At 39.9% G+C, this 19,575-nt stretch overlaps 3 protein-coding genes across 4 annotated transcripts; 2 read left to right on the top strand and 1 right to left on the bottom strand.

The window, feature by feature from the left end:
* Positions 1 to 2,888: 2,888 nt before the first annotated feature.
* LOC128741742 (ectonucleoside triphosphate diphosphohydrolase 5) lies at positions 2,889 to 9,367 on the top strand. 2 transcript variants are annotated; one of them, XM_053837742.1, is made up of 4 exons: positions 2,889 to 3,122; positions 7,190 to 8,291; positions 8,352 to 8,515; positions 8,573 to 9,367. In XM_053837742.1, exons 1-4 carry the CDS (start codon positions 3,087 to 3,089, stop codon positions 8,660 to 8,662), a joined length of 1,392 nt encoding a protein of 463 aa, XP_053693717.1. In that variant the 5' UTR covers positions 2,889 to 3,086; the 3' UTR covers positions 8,663 to 9,367. The 2 variants fall into 2 exon arrangements, with proteins under 2 accessions (XP_053693717.1, XP_053693718.1); XM_053837743.1 differs by lacking the exon at positions 2,889 to 3,122 and adding an exon at positions 3,344 to 3,667.
* A 416-nt stretch (positions 9,368 to 9,783) lies between these two features.
* Positions 9,784 to 12,227, bottom strand: LOC128742879 (ribosome biogenesis protein SPATA5). Its single transcript, XM_053839369.1, has 2 exons — positions 11,807 to 12,227; positions 9,784 to 11,753 (listed from the first exon to the last, which is right to left on the bottom strand). Exons 1-2 carry the CDS (start codon positions 12,204 to 12,206, stop codon positions 9,793 to 9,795), a joined length of 2,361 nt encoding a protein of 786 aa, XP_053695344.1. The 5' UTR covers positions 12,207 to 12,227; the 3' UTR covers positions 9,784 to 9,792.
* A 2,651-nt stretch (positions 12,228 to 14,878) lies between these two features.
* Positions 14,879 to 19,288, top strand: LOC128742501 (uncharacterized). Its single transcript, XM_053838881.1, has 10 exons — positions 14,879 to 15,067; positions 15,128 to 15,329; positions 15,389 to 15,556; positions 15,858 to 15,952; positions 16,783 to 17,124; positions 17,194 to 17,443; positions 17,504 to 17,766; positions 17,832 to 18,433; positions 18,488 to 18,809; positions 18,875 to 19,288. The coding sequence occupies exons 1-10, from the start codon at positions 14,923 to 14,925 to the stop codon at positions 19,156 to 19,158; spliced, it is 2,673 nt and encodes an 890-aa protein (XP_053694856.1). The 5' UTR covers positions 14,879 to 14,922; the 3' UTR covers positions 19,159 to 19,288.
* Positions 19,289 to 19,575: the final 287 nt, after the last annotated feature.

Raw genomic sequence — 19,575 nt, 5'->3', positions numbered from 1 at the left:
AAGGAAGCGAAGCGAACTGGTTGTCAAAGTTTGACAATGAGATTCCCCTTGTGATGAATCTCAGGCACACACACATATGCATATATAATGTAAATCCATTAGCTGAACATGTGTGATGTTTACCACGCGCACTGCAGCGACACTGGCATTCTATATATATTGATTATACTAGCAAAACCCCACCGCGGTGGTATAAGCAGTGGACTTTTCTTCTTTGAACCAGAAGTGGACTTTTGAATCTTTGAACACCGAAAAACCTCTACCACTTCATAGAAATTCGCCGCGCCACCACGTTTGCCTTTGATTCATTGATCACGGAGATGGCGGCCGCTAAAATCGTGGCCTGTATGCCAATGGCTCCATCACTTTTCAAATTCGTAATCGAAATCAAGGATTTAAAAGGAAGTAGTCAAATATTGCTATTTTTGATTAATGTTTACTTTTATTTTAAGTGCGATGAATTGGGTAAACAATACGTTAGTTGCTGTAGCAACTATTAAATGCTTTTGTGAAAATGCGACGTAAGCTTTGATATGCGTTGACAGACATTAACAAGAAAAACCCATTCTGTTAGTGATGTGAGCGCCACGTAACGGGAGCATTACCACTTATTTTGAAAATGGCGGCTGAGCTTTTACACACGTGGCGGGTTTAAGATGAATGTCTGTTCTCTGTGGTTGTCTACCGTTGGGGTGGCTTTTTTCTAAGCTTTTTTCCAACCTTTCGCCACGCACCTACTTTTTGATTCTAAATATCCCGCATTTTGCACCTTACTGGACACCGCTGTCTAAAAGTGCGACTGGCACAAAAAGTGCGACAGGGTGAATGCTGTGAGTGAGAAAGAGAAAGAGTGACAATTCCAATGTTGCTATTTATTTTGTTTTGTCATATACATTGGCATTAGAAAAAATAATTTGGAATAAAATCCAGGTACAGCTGCAAAGCACAATACCAAGGGGTTTCCAACAGCAATGATTACTACGCACCTTCGAAAAAAGTTACTTTTGATTACTTTATTGATTACCTCTGATTACCAGTAATCAGTCTCTTGTGATTACTATAAATTAATCATGATTACCAATGATTACTTAAGATTATCATTGATTACTCTATACTGATTACCATTGATTACCTAATTAATTCGTAAATGATTACAAAAGTAATCTCTGATTACTGCGCACTTATACGCCTTACTGGAAACCCCTAGCACAATACCCTAAGGCTGTGAACCATTTCGCGAAATTTTTAACTTTTTGGTTAAAATTTGACAGTTCGATGGTTATTTCTCCTTGAGTGGTTAAAATCAGTTCAGAATGTGAACCATTTCGTATTTGACGGATTGATAGTTTTTTTGCTCAATGAGAGCATATAAGGTGAGGATGAAAATATTGTTTTTTTCTGTCCGAGTTAAAATCGGAGGAATTTTTGATGTTCATTTGCTTTTATTTGATAGATAAAATTCATCTCATTTCAACCCGGGTTGTTTGAACAAATTTATAGTGCGATAAGCATCCATACCAATGTAAAAAAATCTAACGAAAAATTAGTGAAACTTGTCGAAGCTCTCTTCCTCACCTGTGCATATCTCATTGGCTCTCAGAACTTGGTTAAAACCACCCCGCTGTCACAAATGTCATTCCCATACATTTTTCGTGTAGCCAACATCTCATCTAGCCCACAACAAACTTTGCCTCGGACAAAATGTATTTGTGAGTAGCCCGCTCTAACTTCAGCCTCGGATGAATCAGTATTGGTAAGCTCCCGAACAAAGTTACTTTTTTGTTTTTTTTTCTTTTTGTGTCGGACGTGTAGGAAGCGTAAAAAGATGTTAGCTACTTCTTTACCCTTCAGTTTCATACGCCTGCCCACAACAAACTTTGCCTCGGACAAAATGTATTTGTGAGTAGCCCGCTCTAACTTCAGCCTCGGATGAATCAGTATTGGTAAGCTCCCGAACAAAGTTACTTTTTTGTTTTTTTTCTTTTTGTGTCGGACGTGTAGGAAGCGTAAAAAGATGTTAGCTACTTCTTTACCCTTCAGTTTCATACGCCTGGTTAAAACTAACCATGCTCCCGAGCAGGGTTATTTTCGGAAAACCATCGAACTGTCAAATTTTAACCAAAAAGTTAAAAATTTCGCGAAATGGTTCACAGCCTAAATACTTTACCGTGATTTGCATCTCTCATTTTTAGGCACTTTTCACATTTTCCTTTTGTGATTCTCTGTTGACGTGTACGATTTAAAATTTCCCATTCAAAGCCAAACATGACTGATGTAGAGTGACTATATACAGAGTGGCGACAATGTCAAAATTGGAATGATAATTATCTGTCAGTGTCATTCCAATCGAGCAGACGACCTATCCAACGCGTATGCAGGAAAGAGAAAGAAAACCCTTGGAAAAACCGCATTGCATACATTTGGGATGACTTGTCGCCACTCTGTATATAGTCACTCTAGACTGATGTACTCTGTACGTGAGCAGTGAGCACAGAGAGTTCAAAGTCTCTCTCGATGTTCTCAATCTCACACCACCCACTTCAACTTGTTTACGAACACCAGTAACCAGTACCACCAGTAAGTTGATGGTTTAGTTCAGAGATGCCAAATATACAGTTTTTTTCAGCGATTTTTCACAGAATCTTGCGAACAAATAACAAGTGTCTGTAAAAATAACCATGTTTGATACAGATTATCATTTAAACATGCAGATTTTACAGATTTTTACAGATACAGATCCATTTAATTTCTGAATTTGAAAACGGAGATGAAAATGTGGCATCACTGGGGGAGCTTACCGCTTCTACTCACTCAACACTGTCAAACTCATGTTCAGCTCCTTCAGCTCAAAAGCTCGATGTTCGGCGCTCGGGTAGTGTGATGTGATGTGGTTAGTTTTGTTTTGGTGCCCATTCCATTCATTCACCGATGGAATTGGTAGTGTTTGATTGTTTTGACCGATAGCTCCGGATTCAGTAACTACCGTAACTACGTATAAATTATTGAGAGTTTCTGTCATTTATCTTCAGTTGACTTTTTTGCGTTATCAGTGAAAGATATTCGCTCAGCCCAGCAGCAGCGGAAGAATGCCGTCACCAAATAAAAATCTGCGTAACCGAAAGGTAAGCATCTGTAATTTAATAGTTACTTAAGCTACCGTGATGTTACACAACGTATAGTTTCGAATTCGAATGTGTTTTTGAAGGAAAAGATGAGCGTGAGACTGTGACTTGTAATCTCTCAGAGAGAGAATTGTCAAAAAATTACGAGATGTATGTTTTGCATTAACTTTCGATTGATAACCAGTTAAAACAAGTACAAATTTTTGAAAATAATTCAATATTTTACGAATTTGCTTCATATCAAAGTGACATTGAACGAGCAGTTTGCCATTTTGTACTGTTATTGAAAGGTTTAGTGTAAAAAGGAGTATCTAGATAAAAGTTACTTTCAGTTTGTTTGACTGACCTGAAAAATCAATGAAAAAAGCAAGACGAAAGATTTGCTTATCACTACTTTAGTGAGATGTGTGTTGATTATTCTCGACTATCGCTTGTTGCATCGAAATGAAGGCTGCATAAGATCCTTAGAAAGTGTGTATGCTAAGAAAAGAGCTTGAAACTGGTTCCAGAGCAAACAAGCAGCTACTATGTTCCTGTATCAGCCGGTAAATAAGATTTGCCAGTGAAGAAAATCTTTAATTTATTATTCATAGATATTTGGGGATTGCATTATCTGGTATCGAGTGAGAAAATGACCTTGAAATAGTGCACAGTTTCCAGATATAATTCAAGATTTGGATAAGTGATTAACCTCTGCCTGCACACAACAACAACAGCTTGAATTTGACTGATAATGATTTGTCTGTAAGCTTACCACGCTTGAACATTTGCAATCTTTTCATACAAGCGACAGTGACTGGCAATTTTCAACAAAAGCCGCTAGTCATTATCAAATGAGCGTAGATACTGCGAGCTACCTAGGATGTGTCGCTTGCCGGGTGTTTAAAATAGAATCACTTGAACTAAGTGTATCTATGGATACTACTATGAGAACTTTGTACTACTTAGGTACCTACAAATAAAATGAGGAATTTTGTGAGGAAGAAAATCACAGGCAGAACATCACTACTTAGGTAGTGATGAATGAAACAAACACTCTTGTGAATTCAAGGTTGCTAGAAGAGCAACACTTGGTCAATCCGCCTAATGGCGTTATCTGGGCTTCTCAACGGTGTGATTTGAAATCGCTGTCATACACTTTATACACAGATAAAGTAGATAGAGCAGGTTGGAATGATGAAATGACGCTTGGTTCGATGAAATATTCTTTTATTGCATGGTATATTAAAAAGTGGTATCTCCAAGTGAAGCTGCTTAGGATGAAGAACCGAAAAAACTACAGTTTTAGTTAGGTTTCAAGACATGTTGGGTTTTCATAATTTGCAAACCAATTTATTTTTTCTTGTCATTGATACTATCTATCATTATTGTGGTATAGTAAAAAATGAATTAATAGGAAGATGACAAGCTATTTTATTTTCGGTGATTCCATAACGTTTCCCTAAAAAAGGGCACTAAACGAATCACAAGAGGCTTGTTGCAAATATTGCCACGCGGAAGTGCTATTTTTAAATTGAGACGACTTATTGCGATGCTCTTGCAATATAGCACAAGTGTGGTGTAATGTTGCCATTTATCAAAATCATTTTTAGCGTTTCGTTGTAACACGAAGTTTGGCACTGCGTAATCGTCTAAATTTTCTTTGATGACAGCTACTTTTTATGGAAAGTTATTGCGGTATAATTAACATTTAAAATTAGGACCGCTCAAAAAAGAGGCTGTTGCGAAAGTTTCAACTCTTGGTTCAAATTTGTCAATTCGTTAGACAAGTTTAGTTAAAAAAGCGATCTATTTCATGCTTTGAACGACGCTTTGATGAGATCAAATACCAAGGATTAAAAAGGCCGAATTGCTCTATTATGGACTGCACATATTTTCAACCCGGGGGCAGATTACTACTGAACGTATGCAAACATCTTGCAAACATGCAAGATATAAGTTACAATGAGTGGACCATCAGTGCCAAAGGTAAAGTTGTGACAATATAATCTAATGGAAAAAAAATAGTTGCGATGCGATGGAAATAATTTTAAGACATGCAACGTTAACGAAACAGACATTTGACTAAGAGTAGACATTTTCCAGCCCTTGTTAAAGGCCAAAAATTATAATCCAAACGTCAGGAGAGAGTATAAAATCCGCTCCGATTTGAAAAGACAAACTAAAAATCGTTAAAATTAAAATTTGTATATCCCGCTTGATAAAGTGTACCCGGTTCTTGTTTGCATAAAAAACCGTTAAAATTTCGCTTGAAAGTTGCTGGGTAGATAAATTAGATTCTGCAGTAATTCCACTTACCTACAAGGGGAAACCCTTGCAGTAATGGTGGCTACCTCCCTACATACATACATACATACATTTTAATATGTGCAGGAATACATACCTCCCATTAAGGCTCCGTTTTGTATTTTCCTAAACAGTGAAGCTGGTTGTTTGGGTCCCAGCATCGAGAAGGGCATCATTATGGGGGTATTGTCGCATATAATATGACACATGCAAATCTAAAACAGCCAGAAATATGAGTTTGTTTACCTGTAACTCGCAGGTTTGAGAAAATCTTCAAAAAACAATACCTGTAAGGCGTATTGTGTAGGATTCACAAAATGCTACCTGGAACCTATCTACTAAAAAGTCTACCTACTACTCTGAACCTCCCGAAACCATCGTTAGCTATTGCTTCGGGAGGGAAGATGTGTCTAGGAATTTCACCTACCCACAAGCCATCAGTCTGATTACGTTGTTCACGAACAGACCTGCTTGGTTGCGTTTACTACCCAGCTCTGAAGCCCAAGCCGGGGCATTGTAACTCAGCACCTTATCATTACAACTTCCGTCTTAAGGTGTGCGAATGGTAGGTTGATCCCAGCCATCCATTCCTAGCTTCACCCTGCAGAGTTGGTTCACAATATCTGTCGCCTTGCCTTTTCTGTCTCATTGGCTTTTCAGCCCTCTATAATGGATTTCCCCCTAGCGGGATCCAAACTGCGTTTTTGTCAGTCTGTTGTCGTTCTCCATAACTGACGTTTGGACTACTTTCTCTAGTAGTTTCCTTAACGTATCTTTTTCTTCTAGTAGGCAGATAAGCCCTTAGAATGGGGGATTACGGGTGGTTTCCCCAGTTTTGGTAACACTGCCAATCTTTGCATGTTGCATTTGTCCGGAAATTCACATGCTTCTAGGCCTTTCTAAAGAAAGCGTCTTTAAACATTTCGAGATATGCTTGGATCGCCACCCTTCAGTACCTCGTCAGGAATCCCGTCAGATTCGGCGAATTTTTCATCTTTAGATTCCTGACTACAACGATGAGCTCCCTATTCATGACAGAAACATTACTATATCGTGCTGCGGGAACAACCATTCCACGTTGTCTCTTAGCTTATGGGAGCAAGTTTCCGGCGGAGTCATTGCACCTTTCATCACCATCTAGTAGACACTTCCCAGCAGCTTGATCGTGGCATAATTCCTACCTGCATGGCTACTCTAAGTTCTACACCCTTCCTTTCCACTCTTTCCCCTCCTTTCCCAAAAAAATTTTTCAATACTTTCCCCTACCGTCCCTCCATCAATTGTAAAAACCATTGTTTCAAAAAATATTAATATTAATGCCTGACCGCATTTCAAGGTCAAAGACTTAAACACGAGTTTGGTCGTTTTTCAAGCTGAAATTTTTGCTATTTTGTGCGAAGCTTAGCTTGTGCATTAGAAACAACTGATAAGTAAGATTATCTATTTCTGTTCTAATAGCCGGCCGCTTGAAAATCACTTTGTGCGGTAAATTCAACATCCAATTCTAGCACGATATACCATATCTCATAATCTTCTACCGCATTTTCCGAAGTTTCACAAGGCAGTCATCTTGGACCATTTGTTTTTCTTATTTACTTTAACAACGTTTTGAGCACACTTGAAAATCTCCGGTTTTCATTCACCGATAAACTAAATTCTGATAAAAGTGCGGTTATAACATTGTCTAAAAAGCTAAAAAGTAGCAAAATTAGTTAGAAGTAACATGAAAATAAAGTGAAAATAATAAATAACACCGATTTTTGTTTGTTTTACTATTCTAGCTCGAGCAGCATGACTCGCCAGAAACCAACCCGATTCCAACCGGATCTAAACGGCAGACTAAATTCATAACCGAAACGCTACGGATTCCCTTTCTGTTGATGCTGGCGAGCACCGTGGCGGTAATATTCTTTTTCTGCTCCTACACCGATTCATTCCATCCGATAGTGGACAGTATTGTCGGGCAGCTGGGTTACCACGAGAAAACCTACGCCGTGGTGGTGGATGCCGGTTCAACGGGCAGTCGAGTGCTGGCGTATGAGTTCCACCACGGTTACCTGGATGGTCGACTAGTGCTAGACAGCGAATTGTTTCGGCATTCGAAACCCGGCTTGTCAGCTTTTGCCGACCGACCCGAGGAAGGTGCGGTTACGATCGAAAAATTGCTGCAGGAAGCAAAGGGTGTGATTCCCGCGGATCGGTGGAAGGATACGCCACTTGTGCTGAAGGCAACGGCTGGACTAAGGCTGCTGAAGCCTGAACAAGCGGAGGGATTACTTCAGGCATGCAGAGATTTGTTCAAGAAATCAGGATTTCTTGTGAATGACGCATCGGTGGAAATCATGGACGGCACAGATGAAGGTATTTTCTCGTGGTTCACCGTTAACTTCCTGCTGGGAAAAATAAACGGGCGCAACACTGTTGCGGCATTGGATTTGGGTGGCGGCAGCACACAGGTCACATTTGCACCGAAAGACGTGTCACAAACGCCCTTGTACAAAGATTTCATGCACAAAGTTCCTACTTTCGGCTCGCACATTGATGTGTTTACTAATAGCTATTTGGGAGCGGGTCTGATGGCCGTTCGACATGCAGTATTTACCAATGGTATGCCGAGCGATTTGAGGAATCTGTCGAGTGAGTGTGTGAATCCAATCGTGAAAAATAAACTGTTTCGGTACGGTACCGAGCAGTTCTTCATTAGTGGTAAGGATAATCCTAGCTCAACAACGGGGGAGCCCCAGGTGGATTACGATCTATGTGCGTCCATTGTCAGCAGTAAGGTGCTACCCACCTTGAAACCTAAACCTGTAACGTTGAAACAGCATGAGATCTCCGCTTTCAGTTACTTCTTCGATCGCGCTATCGAAACAGGATTAGTTGGTAAGTTTGGGTTTTTTCTTCCTAATCTTCGACCATCATTAATATCTGAGCTTTGTTTAGATCCAATTAATGGAGGTGAAACGACGGTGCACGATTTTAGTATCCGTTCTCGAGAAGTCTGCCAGGAGGCAAACGTTGAGCAACCATTCATGTGTATCGATTTGACATTCATCTCAATTCTTCTGGAAGAAGGCTACGGGCTTAAGCCAAAAACCCCACTAAAGGTAAGACAGCAAAGCAAAGTGTCACAAGACAATATTCTAATCATTATTAACTTGCAGCTGTACAAGAAAGTTAAAGGCCACGAGATATCATGGGCACTTGGCTGCGCGTACAATCTCCTAACCAGCAACCAAAGGTTGCAACCGTAAATTATTTGCGATTACTAACGAAGTTGAACTCAAACAACGACAACTATACAATCAGTAAACCAGAAACCACCAACCAGACAAATTCAGCTACAAAACCGTATAGGGAATTCTTTTTCGATTTGTTTTATTTTACAAATATAACAACAAAAAACACCGAAAAGAGACAAGTCTTGTAAGATAACATAGCGAGATTTTTAAAAGCGAAACTTTTTGATAGGTAATATTTTGTAAGGATGCTGTTTTATTCTTCAGACCGAGAAGGGTTTTATTTTAATTAGTCCATATTATCGGTTTTTCTATCAAAGTTTACCATCAGAGATAACTACGGAAGAACAAGCAGCAACAGAAGAAGGATAAACCTCAATGTGCCTTTAAAGTACACCCTTCACTAGAGAATGCTATATTTTGATTGCAGGCAAGCTAACATAGAGAAACCGAATGTTCAACTAAATGCATCGTATTACCCAAATGTGGATATATTTAAAAACAAAAGAGCCATAGTTTAAAGCACACATTCCCTTGAACCAATCCAATAGTCCTTAAAACCTAGTTCCAGTAAGTGTTGTGAATCATTTCGAAATGATTGGTTTTAAATTCACATCGCGCACATTGACGAAGCGTAGGTAGTAGTTGTAGAAATGCTAAAAATGTCACTGTCGTAGAGTTGAATGTAAAATGAAGTTTGAGAGAATGTAGAATAAACTTTTCTACACATTAAGGCAACTGTGTAATTTTCTTTTTTTGTTGAAGACTCTTTATCTGTTGATTATTTAATGGATTATACAGAATCTTTTCCGAAATAGTAAACTAAATGCTTCATTCCTGTTGAAATCGCGCAAAATTAAGTTAAAATTATTTTGAATGAATTTTTGAATACGTCCTATCATGTATCAAAAAATAGTCACTGCTTTTCTTGTGTAACTGCGCTGCGAGTAACCTTATTTTTTATGCCGAAGGTGTAAAGTTTGATGAACAATCATTTGATAAATCGTAATCCAAATATCCAGATTGGGGCAAGATGAATTCTTAGCAATAGGGAATTTTCACATCAATACAAGTAACAAATAAGAAATAAATTCAGTAACATATTATAGTTCTGTATAACTTACATCAAGCACGGCTACGATAAACTACCGGTGCTGCTTCAGATAATTTTCATACAGCAGCAGCAAATCTGGACTGGTTCGTGGCTTCACCATGAGTAGCGCTTTTTCGAAATACTTCTGTGATATTTCAAGTGTATCGAACGATTCTTCCAGTGCCTCCATAACCGCTTCCTGACAAAGCGCTTCGATTTCAGATCCCGAGTAACCATCCGTGCTGGTCACGAGAGCCTGTAAGCTGACATCTGAACCCGTAGGGATTTTGGCAAGTTTAATCCGAAATATTTCCTCCCGTGTTCTGGCATCCGGCAAACCAACATAGATTATCCGATCCAATCTACCGGGTCTCATAAGCGCTTTATCTATCAAATCCGGTCGATTGGTGGCGGCAACGATTTTAACATTTTTAAGTGCACTCACTCCGTCGATTTCGGTCAATATTTGAGCCAAAACGCGCTCCTTAACCGAACTGCCTCCACCATCGGCCGACCGCTCCCCACCGATGGCGTCGATCTCGTCGAAAAAGATGATCGACGGTGCGACTTGTCGTGCCTTGCGAAACAGTTCTCTTACGGCACGCTCCGATTCTCCGACCCACATCGAAAACAACTCCGAACCCTTGATGGAGAGAAAATTTACTTTGCTTTCGGTGGCAATTGCTTTTGCAATCATTGTTTTTGAGCATCCCGGTGGACCGAACATCAGAAGTCCTCGCGGAGGTGCAATGCCAAGTCGAGCGAATATCTCTGGTCGGTGAATAGGCCATTCAATAATCTGACGAAGCTTTAGCTTCAAGTCGTCCTGTCCTCCGATATCATCCCAATGCACATTGGGACACTCTATCAGTATCTCTCTCATAGCACTAGCCTTCACGTGTTGCAGGGCGGAAATCATGTCACCATAACCGGCAGCAGCTTTTGCCTCGTGCATTGCCCGACCTACCAAACTCACCAGATCGGCCCCAACATATCCGTGTGTAATTCGTGCAATTTTTCGAATATCTTCTGGAACCAATGTGTGCCGCTGGGAGGACAAAATCTTTGTCAGAATTTGCTCACGTCCTTCTGCGCTGGGTACAGGAATTTCGAATTCATATTCCAAACGACCACTTCGTCGTATAGCCGGATTTAGGTTGTCTGCATTATCAGTGGTAGCTAGCACAATCGATCTAGCTCCCTCGACTCGAGTATGCAAACTGTCTAATAAATTGATAAAATAGTTCGAAATACGTTTAACAATATCTGAACTCTCTGCTTTGGGACAGAGATTGTGTATTTCTTCAACAATGATTATTGTAGGGTCGGGGTAATTGGTAAAGGTTTTGTTAAACAACCTAGATAGATTGCTCTCGGATTCTCCGTAAAATCTGCTAAAAATTTCCGTACTGCGTATTCTTATCGTATGGCATTTCATGTGATTAGCAATTGAGTCCACCAGTAAGGTTTTCCCTACACCAGACACGCCGTACACCAGGATGCCACGGTTGACTGGTACTTGCGACGGTTGATTTGTTTTTCCCAATGCTAAATCGACAATGTCTATTATTTCACGAACAACATTATCAAGTCCACCGATGCTTTCCACCGACTGGTCTCTTCGCTTGGGTGTCAATGAATCATTTTTGTCTTCAAAATTGACTAATAGTTTTGTATCCCGATTAACATAGAAGTACCCACTTTTCAATGTCAAATTTTCCAGCTTATCTTCAATTTTTTCCCGATCGTTAAACTGTTTCAGTTTCACTTTAGCAATTTCAAAAACGAATATTTTATTGCACAATTTAAGTCTAAGAGCATTTTGATCGTTGATCACCCTTCCGAAATATTGTCTGCGAAGCAGTCGCAGGAACGTTTCACTATTTGCGACTATTTGATCTGATTGTGATACATCTTGTAAGCGAAACGTTACCTCATCTGCATCCTTTACCGGTGTTCGAAACGGTTTGATAGATACTCCCAGTAGATCTGACAAATTGATTGTTACTTCATCTAAAAATAATAATATGTACAAATTATTGTTGAATAACTAAGCAGAGATTTACCTGGATCAACCACGATAACTCTTGTGCCATTTTTCTCATCTATTGGCCAAGCTTTCCTGACAAACGTACCGGACTCGCCGCAAGTTTTGTTAACAACGTTAATCTCCACCAGACCACCGAGAACCAGGTTCAGTTTATCGATCACTGTCCGACTGAAGAGGACCAGCGAGCTCAACTGTACTTCACTTACATCCTTCAGATCATCGAAATCGCTAACGTTGCCGATTTCAACCCGTTTACTGTGAAACGTACCGGTGTTTGCGATGTAACCGCTCAGCTCGTGCGTGTTCTGACAACTTTGCGCCTGATGCTGGGGCAGCTCCGACACGAGAACCGAAAGCTGGCACCGTTCACACTTCCACCAGCCGGGTTTTTCTTTTTTGGCCGATTTCGGTGCCATGAAATTTTAAAACTAACACAGAAATTAGATGTAAAAATTTAAAAATGAATAATGCTCACGTTTTTTTTGTCAACAATGTTTACAAGTTACAACTTCCGCAGTTTAACATAAACATGAAGCAAAAGCACGATGTATATTGTACACATTGTACAGAACAGGGTTGCCATGTGATTTTTTGTACAATTTTTGGTTGAAAATGTAAATTTTGGTTGAATATTTTTCAAGTGCGAGCAAGAATGATACATATTTCAAAAAAGTTTTCGTATGTACTTTTAGTTTCAAGATGTTTTTAAAATGTCCAAACTTAACTTAATTCATGCAATGCAAGATTTATTGTTTTAAAGTTTTTAGAGAAAAATTTATATTCCTACCTCTGACATATGCAGTCTTGGAACCCTATAGGAACGGTGTCAGAGCAGAGATGCCATGTAGTTTTGGAAACTGCAACAGAAGCAAAGGAAGCAAAAATGAAGATTTTTCTTGGCTCTTATTTAGCGAGCGAATGGAGGTTCCTCTTCCTGAAAGTATGTACAAACATGTTGGCTAAGTATGTTGGCGAATTTATGCTGAAGCAACATGCTTGTCTATATGTATATTCAGCTACGCAATGCATCGAAAACCTAAGAAAACAGTTTAGCTGTTTCATTTGATACCCTGAAAATGTGATGGCAATGGGATAATAACTCTAATTTTGTGAATCTCATGTGTCTTCCGTGAGCAGCGTCACAGTTTCAAGTCCATAAAAACCAACGAAGTCTTGTAGTTGTAAGGGTTTAGTACATCGTCAGCTTTGTACGACTGCGCATGCTTCTTGATCGTAAAGTTTTGTGCAGGGCTAAGTGCCCAAGGAACATTTTTGTTGTATAACAGCTTATCAACAGCTGTATAACAGCGCTTGTTCCATTGGTCTTAGCAATACAGTACAGTCAACTTTCGCTAATTGCACTAAGCTCTTAGCCCGTTTAGTGAAAGACTTTCGTTAATTGGGCTGAGATGTCAAAACCGAGGGATATATCGATTGTTTTTGTCGAAATCGTCGCAGAAAGGTTTATAAAAATATACACTTATATTAAATACAGAATCAAAGTGGAACCTAATCTTTTCTTTGTTGAAATTTGGTTCTAGATTGTTTAACAAGTAAATAGCTGAATTTCATGCTGCAATATTAATATATATTGGCATTTTTAACTGTTTCATCGTGATGCTAAAAATAGGAGGGTCAAGTTCATAAGGGATCGGAAAACGATATGATGCAATTGTGTTTCATTCAATTAATTTTAATATTTTCTATATAAATTATTTTCCACACTTGAATGAACTACATTCAAGAGCCCCTCGGAAGAAAAAATACGCTGTCAGAAATGACGTTTGACTTCGTTTTAGATGGGCTATAGCCCAATTAACGGGAGCCCGATTAAAACGTAGCCCAGTTAAAGATAGCCCAACGAACGAAAGTTGACTGTAATTGAATGAGCTACACTTTAACAATAATGCTTGTTGAGTAGGGCCGATTTCCCGCTTAAATGCTGCTGGATCTTCTTTACTAATGTTGTTGTCCGTGATCACCAGCGATCCCAAATACACAAACTCATCTACCATTTCTAATTATTCGCCTTCAACGGTTACCATCAGTTTTTGTTTTCTTCGAGCCTTTTCCTACATGATTGAAATACATGAATTTGGTCTTCGACGTGTTTATTTTTAGTAGACTCAGCTTTCAGCCCTGCGTGAATTGCCTTCGCCGTCCCGCATTCATTCAGTAAAAATCTGGCCTTTTTATCTAATGATGAATAATAATTGAATTCTAGTGAACTGATAAAATATTCATACCCGGGCCTACGTTCCTTTCATATGGGTGTGCACAATTAGTTTTTTTGCTTTGCTTTGGAGATTTATTAAATCAAAATAAAAAAATACGACTAAAAATTAAAGGGAATTAAATAGGCGATCGCAAAATACTCATCGTGGTAGTTCGCCATGCGAAAGTTATTACTTATTACAACACTACACAGGCGTGTAACATGAACGAATCACGCGTACGACTGCAAACTGAGTTGTCGGGCAAGATGATAATTTGCATTTAGAGAGAAATCACGTATTTGTAGATACAATTTACTCTAACAAAATATGTAGATGCTGATCGCGACAGGTTACAGATTCTCTTACGATTAAGAGCTAGGGTTGCTAGACTCGCGTTTATTAATGAAATGTTATAGCACGCAGAAAGTACATACCACACAGCCATTGCATCATATAAACTATGTAGCAAAATTAGAATCACTAGGCATAGGAGATATTATCAGTAACCATACAGTGAGCTGGCTTGTTGGGAAAAGCTGACTTGAGGTGGACAATGATACTTTCCTCGCATCGGCGTATAACCCATTTATCCATAACTACTTGATAAGTCACCGATGAATTCCAACTTTATGCGGATTTTTAGCAATTGCAAAGGACTAGTTCACATCATTTAATGATTGGCAAAGCTTTCATTCATCGATCGTGTAATGTTGTAACGATCGAGGCTTAAGCCACTATCAAGCACGATGTTATTGTTTTGAATAAGACCCAATCGGGATTTCCTCATCAATACGATCTTATCGATCGCGTTGCATTCGAGAGGTGCAATTGACTACGAATAGATCAGTTTCGATCTAAGCTTTGCGTCGGGAAGATCGTTTCATGTGTTAAACCTGTGGAAGGTCTTGTGGACAAAATGAAAACGGTTCCGTTGATTGTGAAATTTTTCCTTTTTTGCTGCATAAGTTGTGCCTTTACGCAGGACGCTGAAGAAATGCTGGATATTGATGAGGAAATAATACCGAACCAGATGTTTCCGAATGAACGTACAACTTTGGATGGTAGGATCTTTTTCAAATTTGGTGTGTGCTCTATTGTAACCTAACAGTGATATATCGTAGACTGCCATCTTCGTTTCTATAAACTATTAAAGGAGGGAGAGGTTAAACCAGCATTTGGGATGCCCGTTCCGTTGAAAGAGTTTGCACACATGGGAGCGATCGGATGGACACAGAGCCATGGATCAATTTTGTGGCAGTGTGGTGGAACGCTGATTTGGGATAACTTCGTCCTCACGGCAGCACATTGTGCTGTCGACGCGAGGTTGGTGTGACAGTTCGTTTCGGAAATGACTGCATTGTTAAACATTCAAATTTCCCTAGCAATCAAGCACCGGATGTAGCTCGGTTTGGCGACATCGATCTATTCAGCGCCGATGACGATATGTACGCTCAGCAGTTGAAAATTGTGGAAATCATTAGACATCCGGAGCACAGATTTGCCGGATACTATCATGACATTGCACTGATGAGACTTGAGAAAAATGTTAGGTAAGTGCAGCGGATAGTCTTCCCAACCAACATTATTGTTTAATAGTAGTAGCTTATTCAACTATTGTATAGCTAAAACCAATAGAACAATCGCTTGACAAACTAGGGTGATTTATATATTTTGGACAGGCGTTACGCGTAATCTATTTTTGGATTTTTACGGCAAAATCAAATGGAAAATGTCCAAAATAGAGGAGGCGTAACACTTGTCCAAAATACATAAATCACCCTACTATACAACAAAAAGGTTCGATGGGTTTTGTTGGTACTAGTATGGTAGGTTCTATTCCTTTTTCAACAGATTGCATGATACCGTAGCTCCTGCTTGTTTATGGTTGGATGACGAAATTAGATTCCGACAGCTCGAAGCAACTGGCTGGGGAAAAACTGGATTCGGTAAGTAGAACGTGTCCTAACTGTACATTACAAATAGATGTTTTTTTTATGTATATATCTACGCACGTGTTTCAAAGCGACCGCAGCTTCACGGTACGATAGTGATCTAACAATTCAATTGCGTAGGTATGTTCCTTTTGCGACAAGGAAGGAACTCCTATCACTTTAGTATATTTTTCCAAAATTTTGCTTGTGGTCATTCATAGTTTGTTTGGTTTTGTTTTGGTTTGATGGTTCCATCACTTTGGTTGACAAAGTGATGTATGGGACATTTGTAGAACTAGTTATTATCTACAATTTTGCAGAATGAAGTTTTGCTGTATCTTTTGTATTTAAGGTACTACAATACTAGTACCTCTTTAGTAACGAAATGCATTGTATCGCCGTAACTACAAAAGATATAGCCAAACTTTGTTCTGCAAAATTGTAGATAATAACTAGTTGTTCAAATGTCCCATATATCACTTTGTCAAATTTTGCTCGGCTGAGAGTGTGCTGTCAAATGAATCAAAATTGAGTCAAAGTGATCGAACCAACCCTGATTGTAATATTGACACGGTCGGGGTAATACCAAAGGGGATCTATCATTCGAGCTAGTAATTCGGATCATATACAATTAAATTTCGCTATAGTTTCAATTGCCTTGCGGATCAATCCACTGCTTTCATGAAATTGCAAAGTTGTCTTTGCTATTTTTGCTGGACAGCGTATTGCCTGCTGACTGACTTAGGGTCTTTACTCCTTTACACAACTACAAGTCCGTGCTACATCAGTTGTTCCGTACGACTCCATGCCATAAAAAACTAGTCAAGATTTTGTACAACTTACAGCGGAAGAACAGACGCCAATTTTGCTGAAAGTTATTCTGAAACCGATGCCCAATGAACGATGCGACGATGTCTACAATCAAGAAACTACTCGCAAGCTACGCAATGGACTGCAGGAACAGCACCTTTGTGCGGTCGACGACAGGATGGATACCTGTGAGGGTGATTCTGGTGGGCCGTTACAGACTAAGCTTCTGCACAACTCCAAGGTAACACCATTTATTGTGGCGATTACTTCCTTCGGTTCGGCATGTGGAACTTCTACGCCAGGAGTTTACACCCGGGTGGCTCCGTACCACGATTGGATCGTGTCGACTATGCAAAAGAAAGGGGCTAAAGTAGATGGTAAAATTGGCTTCATAGTTATAAAGAATTCTTGTTTAACTGACTTATGTTCGGTGCATTATCCTTCAGAAAACACCTATAATGCAACGAATTGTGCTTTGCGCTACGCGCACTTACGGGAATACGATGATGCTATTATCATGGAAAAAACTATTGAGTTTACATCGTATAACTCGGACTTGGCAAGGATTAACATTATCGAGTACGAAAATCATTTAGTGGAGATTTATTGGGAAAATGATACTCGCGACGACTGCCATGGTGTAATTGTAGACGAGGACACCATACTTACTATCGCCGATTGTACACATTCTAATGGGTTTGGTTTTTCATACCGTCATTAGGCTTTATTTTATTCTAATGTTCGTCCCATTTGCAGTGTCCCCCCAGCATATGTTACGTATCTGGGGGAGAAATCAATGCCGATTGCCAAAATTCACATTCATCCAGGATATAGCAGAAACCAACCGCATAACAATATAGCAATCCTTAAAATGGAAGCGTTTTTGGATTTGCCAATACCATTTCAACCGTCCTGCCTTTGGCATGATCACGAGATTCCGTATTCTACTCTGCGAGGTTTCGGTTACGGAAGAACCGATATCAATTCATTCGATTATTATAATACGCCAATAGCACACGGTAAGTGATAAAGAAATGGAATATACGAATGCGGTACTTTTGAGGATTACTTTTATTTATGGCAGATGCGACTCCTACGTTTCTTACAATGTCTTCAACAATTTTCAACGAAAGCAACTGTGTTCTTCCGGGAAAATACTCAACCCTACAGCTGTCAAGAGAGCACCTTTGTGCAGGAAATGACATATTTTTAGTGCCGGAATCATGCCGTCTTTTGCTAGGTACTCCTTTGGACGAATACAAATATATTAATGATCGAAAGTATCATGTGACGTTCGCTCTTAGCCAGTTCGGCAGGGATTGTGGTTTTGGCGAGTATTTGCTAGCGACCCGTTTGGCCAGTCAAATGGAGTGGATTAAGTCGGTGCTGTTGCCGACCTATCAAGACACGAATAGTGCCTTGACGTTTGTCGATAGGGATTTACAGGAAGGAAGTCGTTGTGAAACCGGTAGCGGCATGGAAGGTCGCTGCGTACCGATCCGTGCTTGCTCGGTACCGTGGCGCGAGCTAAGGTCATCAGGGACGGCATTTTGTTCATCCAGCAGCGTTATATGTTGTCCGGTTACAACGTCCAATAATACCGGTAGTAATCGTATACATCCAGAGTTACTTGCTTGTCCAGCACTGGTTCGGGAAAAACCACGCGGTCTGCCTTTTTCTTCAATGGTAAGCGCCCTAAGTTGGTGTTCAAATATTCACTAATAACATGATTTTTTCCAGGTTCAAATTGGATGGATGGTTAAGGGTCGTGGTCAATTTCGGTGTTTCGGATCGATAATAACGAAGTTCACGGTGGTTACTTCGGCCAGCTGCTTGGGACGTGTCGTTCCTCAGGTGGTAGAACTATTGGGTGAGGTTCAGAAGAATAGCTTTCAAGTAGATTCTATGTTGAAGCATCCCGAGTACAATGAAACGCAGAATACCAACGATATAGCTTTGGTTAAGCTGCGGAAAGCACTTACTTGGGGAGAACACGTTTTTCCAACGTGTCTTTGGACGAACCTTACCCACGTTCCATTGGTTATGAATATGATTTTTCCAGGTTAGAACAGTCCTATCGTAATGTTATTTTCAACCAGTTGATACATTTTGTGCCATCCTTTACAGATTCTACGCATCCGGTGGCATTCGAGCAGGTGACTCCCATGTACAATACCGATTGCCAACGCACTCATCCTCTGACGGTACAACGGTCGCAGATTTGTGTCCGTTCGTACGTACGGCCGAACACCTGTGTCACCGGGGCTGATCAGCTACGGTGGGATTCTCCGACCGGTGAATCGTATCTGGTCGGAATGGCCGTCAAAGCTCCTGCTTGCGTTAACTGGCGGTACATGGTGTTCACGAGGGTGTCGTCCTTCGTGGATTGGATTAGTGATAATGTACGATGAAATGTGATACTGAAAGTTGTTGTTTTACTATCGATACAGAAATGGAACAGAGATAAACCTTTGGTTCGAAAATGAAATGATGATTTTTTTAATAATAGAAACGTTAGTCTAATGCTGGACATCTTGTGAAAAAAGAAGAATAAATAAAGTAAAGAATTACAACGTGTTGTTGTCTTTTGTTACCGGACACATATTTACCCCAATTAAACTGGAAATACGAGATTTAAAATACGTCTTTGTAGCTGCTAAAGCTTCTTAAAAAAAGTTCTAGGTCTCTTCCAGCATTGTCCAGTGTTGTCTTGCTGAACGTGAAACTTTCTCTATAGCGCACATCCATTGTCACCGGCTGCGGAGTTTGTTCCGTAGTCGACGATTTCTTCCAGGATTCCTGCCTCCTTTTCTCTTGCTGAAGAACGT

The sequence above is a fragment of the Sabethes cyaneus genome, chromosome 3, assembly GCF_943734655.1.
Source record: "Sabethes cyaneus chromosome 3, idSabCyanKW18_F2, whole genome shotgun sequence".
Classification (NCBI taxonomy): domain Eukaryota; kingdom Metazoa; phylum Arthropoda; class Insecta; order Diptera; family Culicidae; genus Sabethes; species Sabethes cyaneus.
This window is presented reverse-complemented; position numbering and strand designations above follow the sequence as displayed.

Coding starts and splice junctions, on each gene's coding strand:
- LOC128742879 (XM_053839369.1), bottom strand. CDS start 12,206: ATGGCACCGAAATCGGCCAAAAAAGAAAAACCCGGCTGGTGGAAGTGT. Junction 11,754..11,806: donor AGTTATCGTGGTTGATCCAG/GTAAATCTCTGC, acceptor TATTATTTTTAG/ATGAAGTAACAATCAATTTG.
- LOC128741742 (XM_053837742.1), top strand. CDS start 3,087: ATGCCGTCACCAAATAAAAATCTGCGTAACCGAAAG. Junction 3,123..7,189: donor AAAATCTGCGTAACCGAAAG/GTAAGCATCTGT, acceptor TTACTATTCTAG/CTCGAGCAGCATGACTCGCC. Junction 8,516..8,572: donor AGCCAAAAACCCCACTAAAG/GTAAGACAGCAA, acceptor ATTAACTTGCAG/CTGTACAAGAAAGTTAAAGG.
- LOC128742501 (XM_053838881.1), top strand. CDS start 14,923: ATGAAAACGGTTCCGTTGATTGTGAAATTTTTCCTTTTTTGCTGCATA. Junction 17,444..17,503: donor GATTGTACACATTCTAATGG/GTTTGGTTTTTC, acceptor TCCCATTTGCAG/TGTCCCCCCAGCATATGTTA. Junction 18,434..18,487: donor GTCTGCCTTTTTCTTCAATG/GTAAGCGCCCTA, acceptor GATTTTTTCCAG/GTTCAAATTGGATGGATGGT.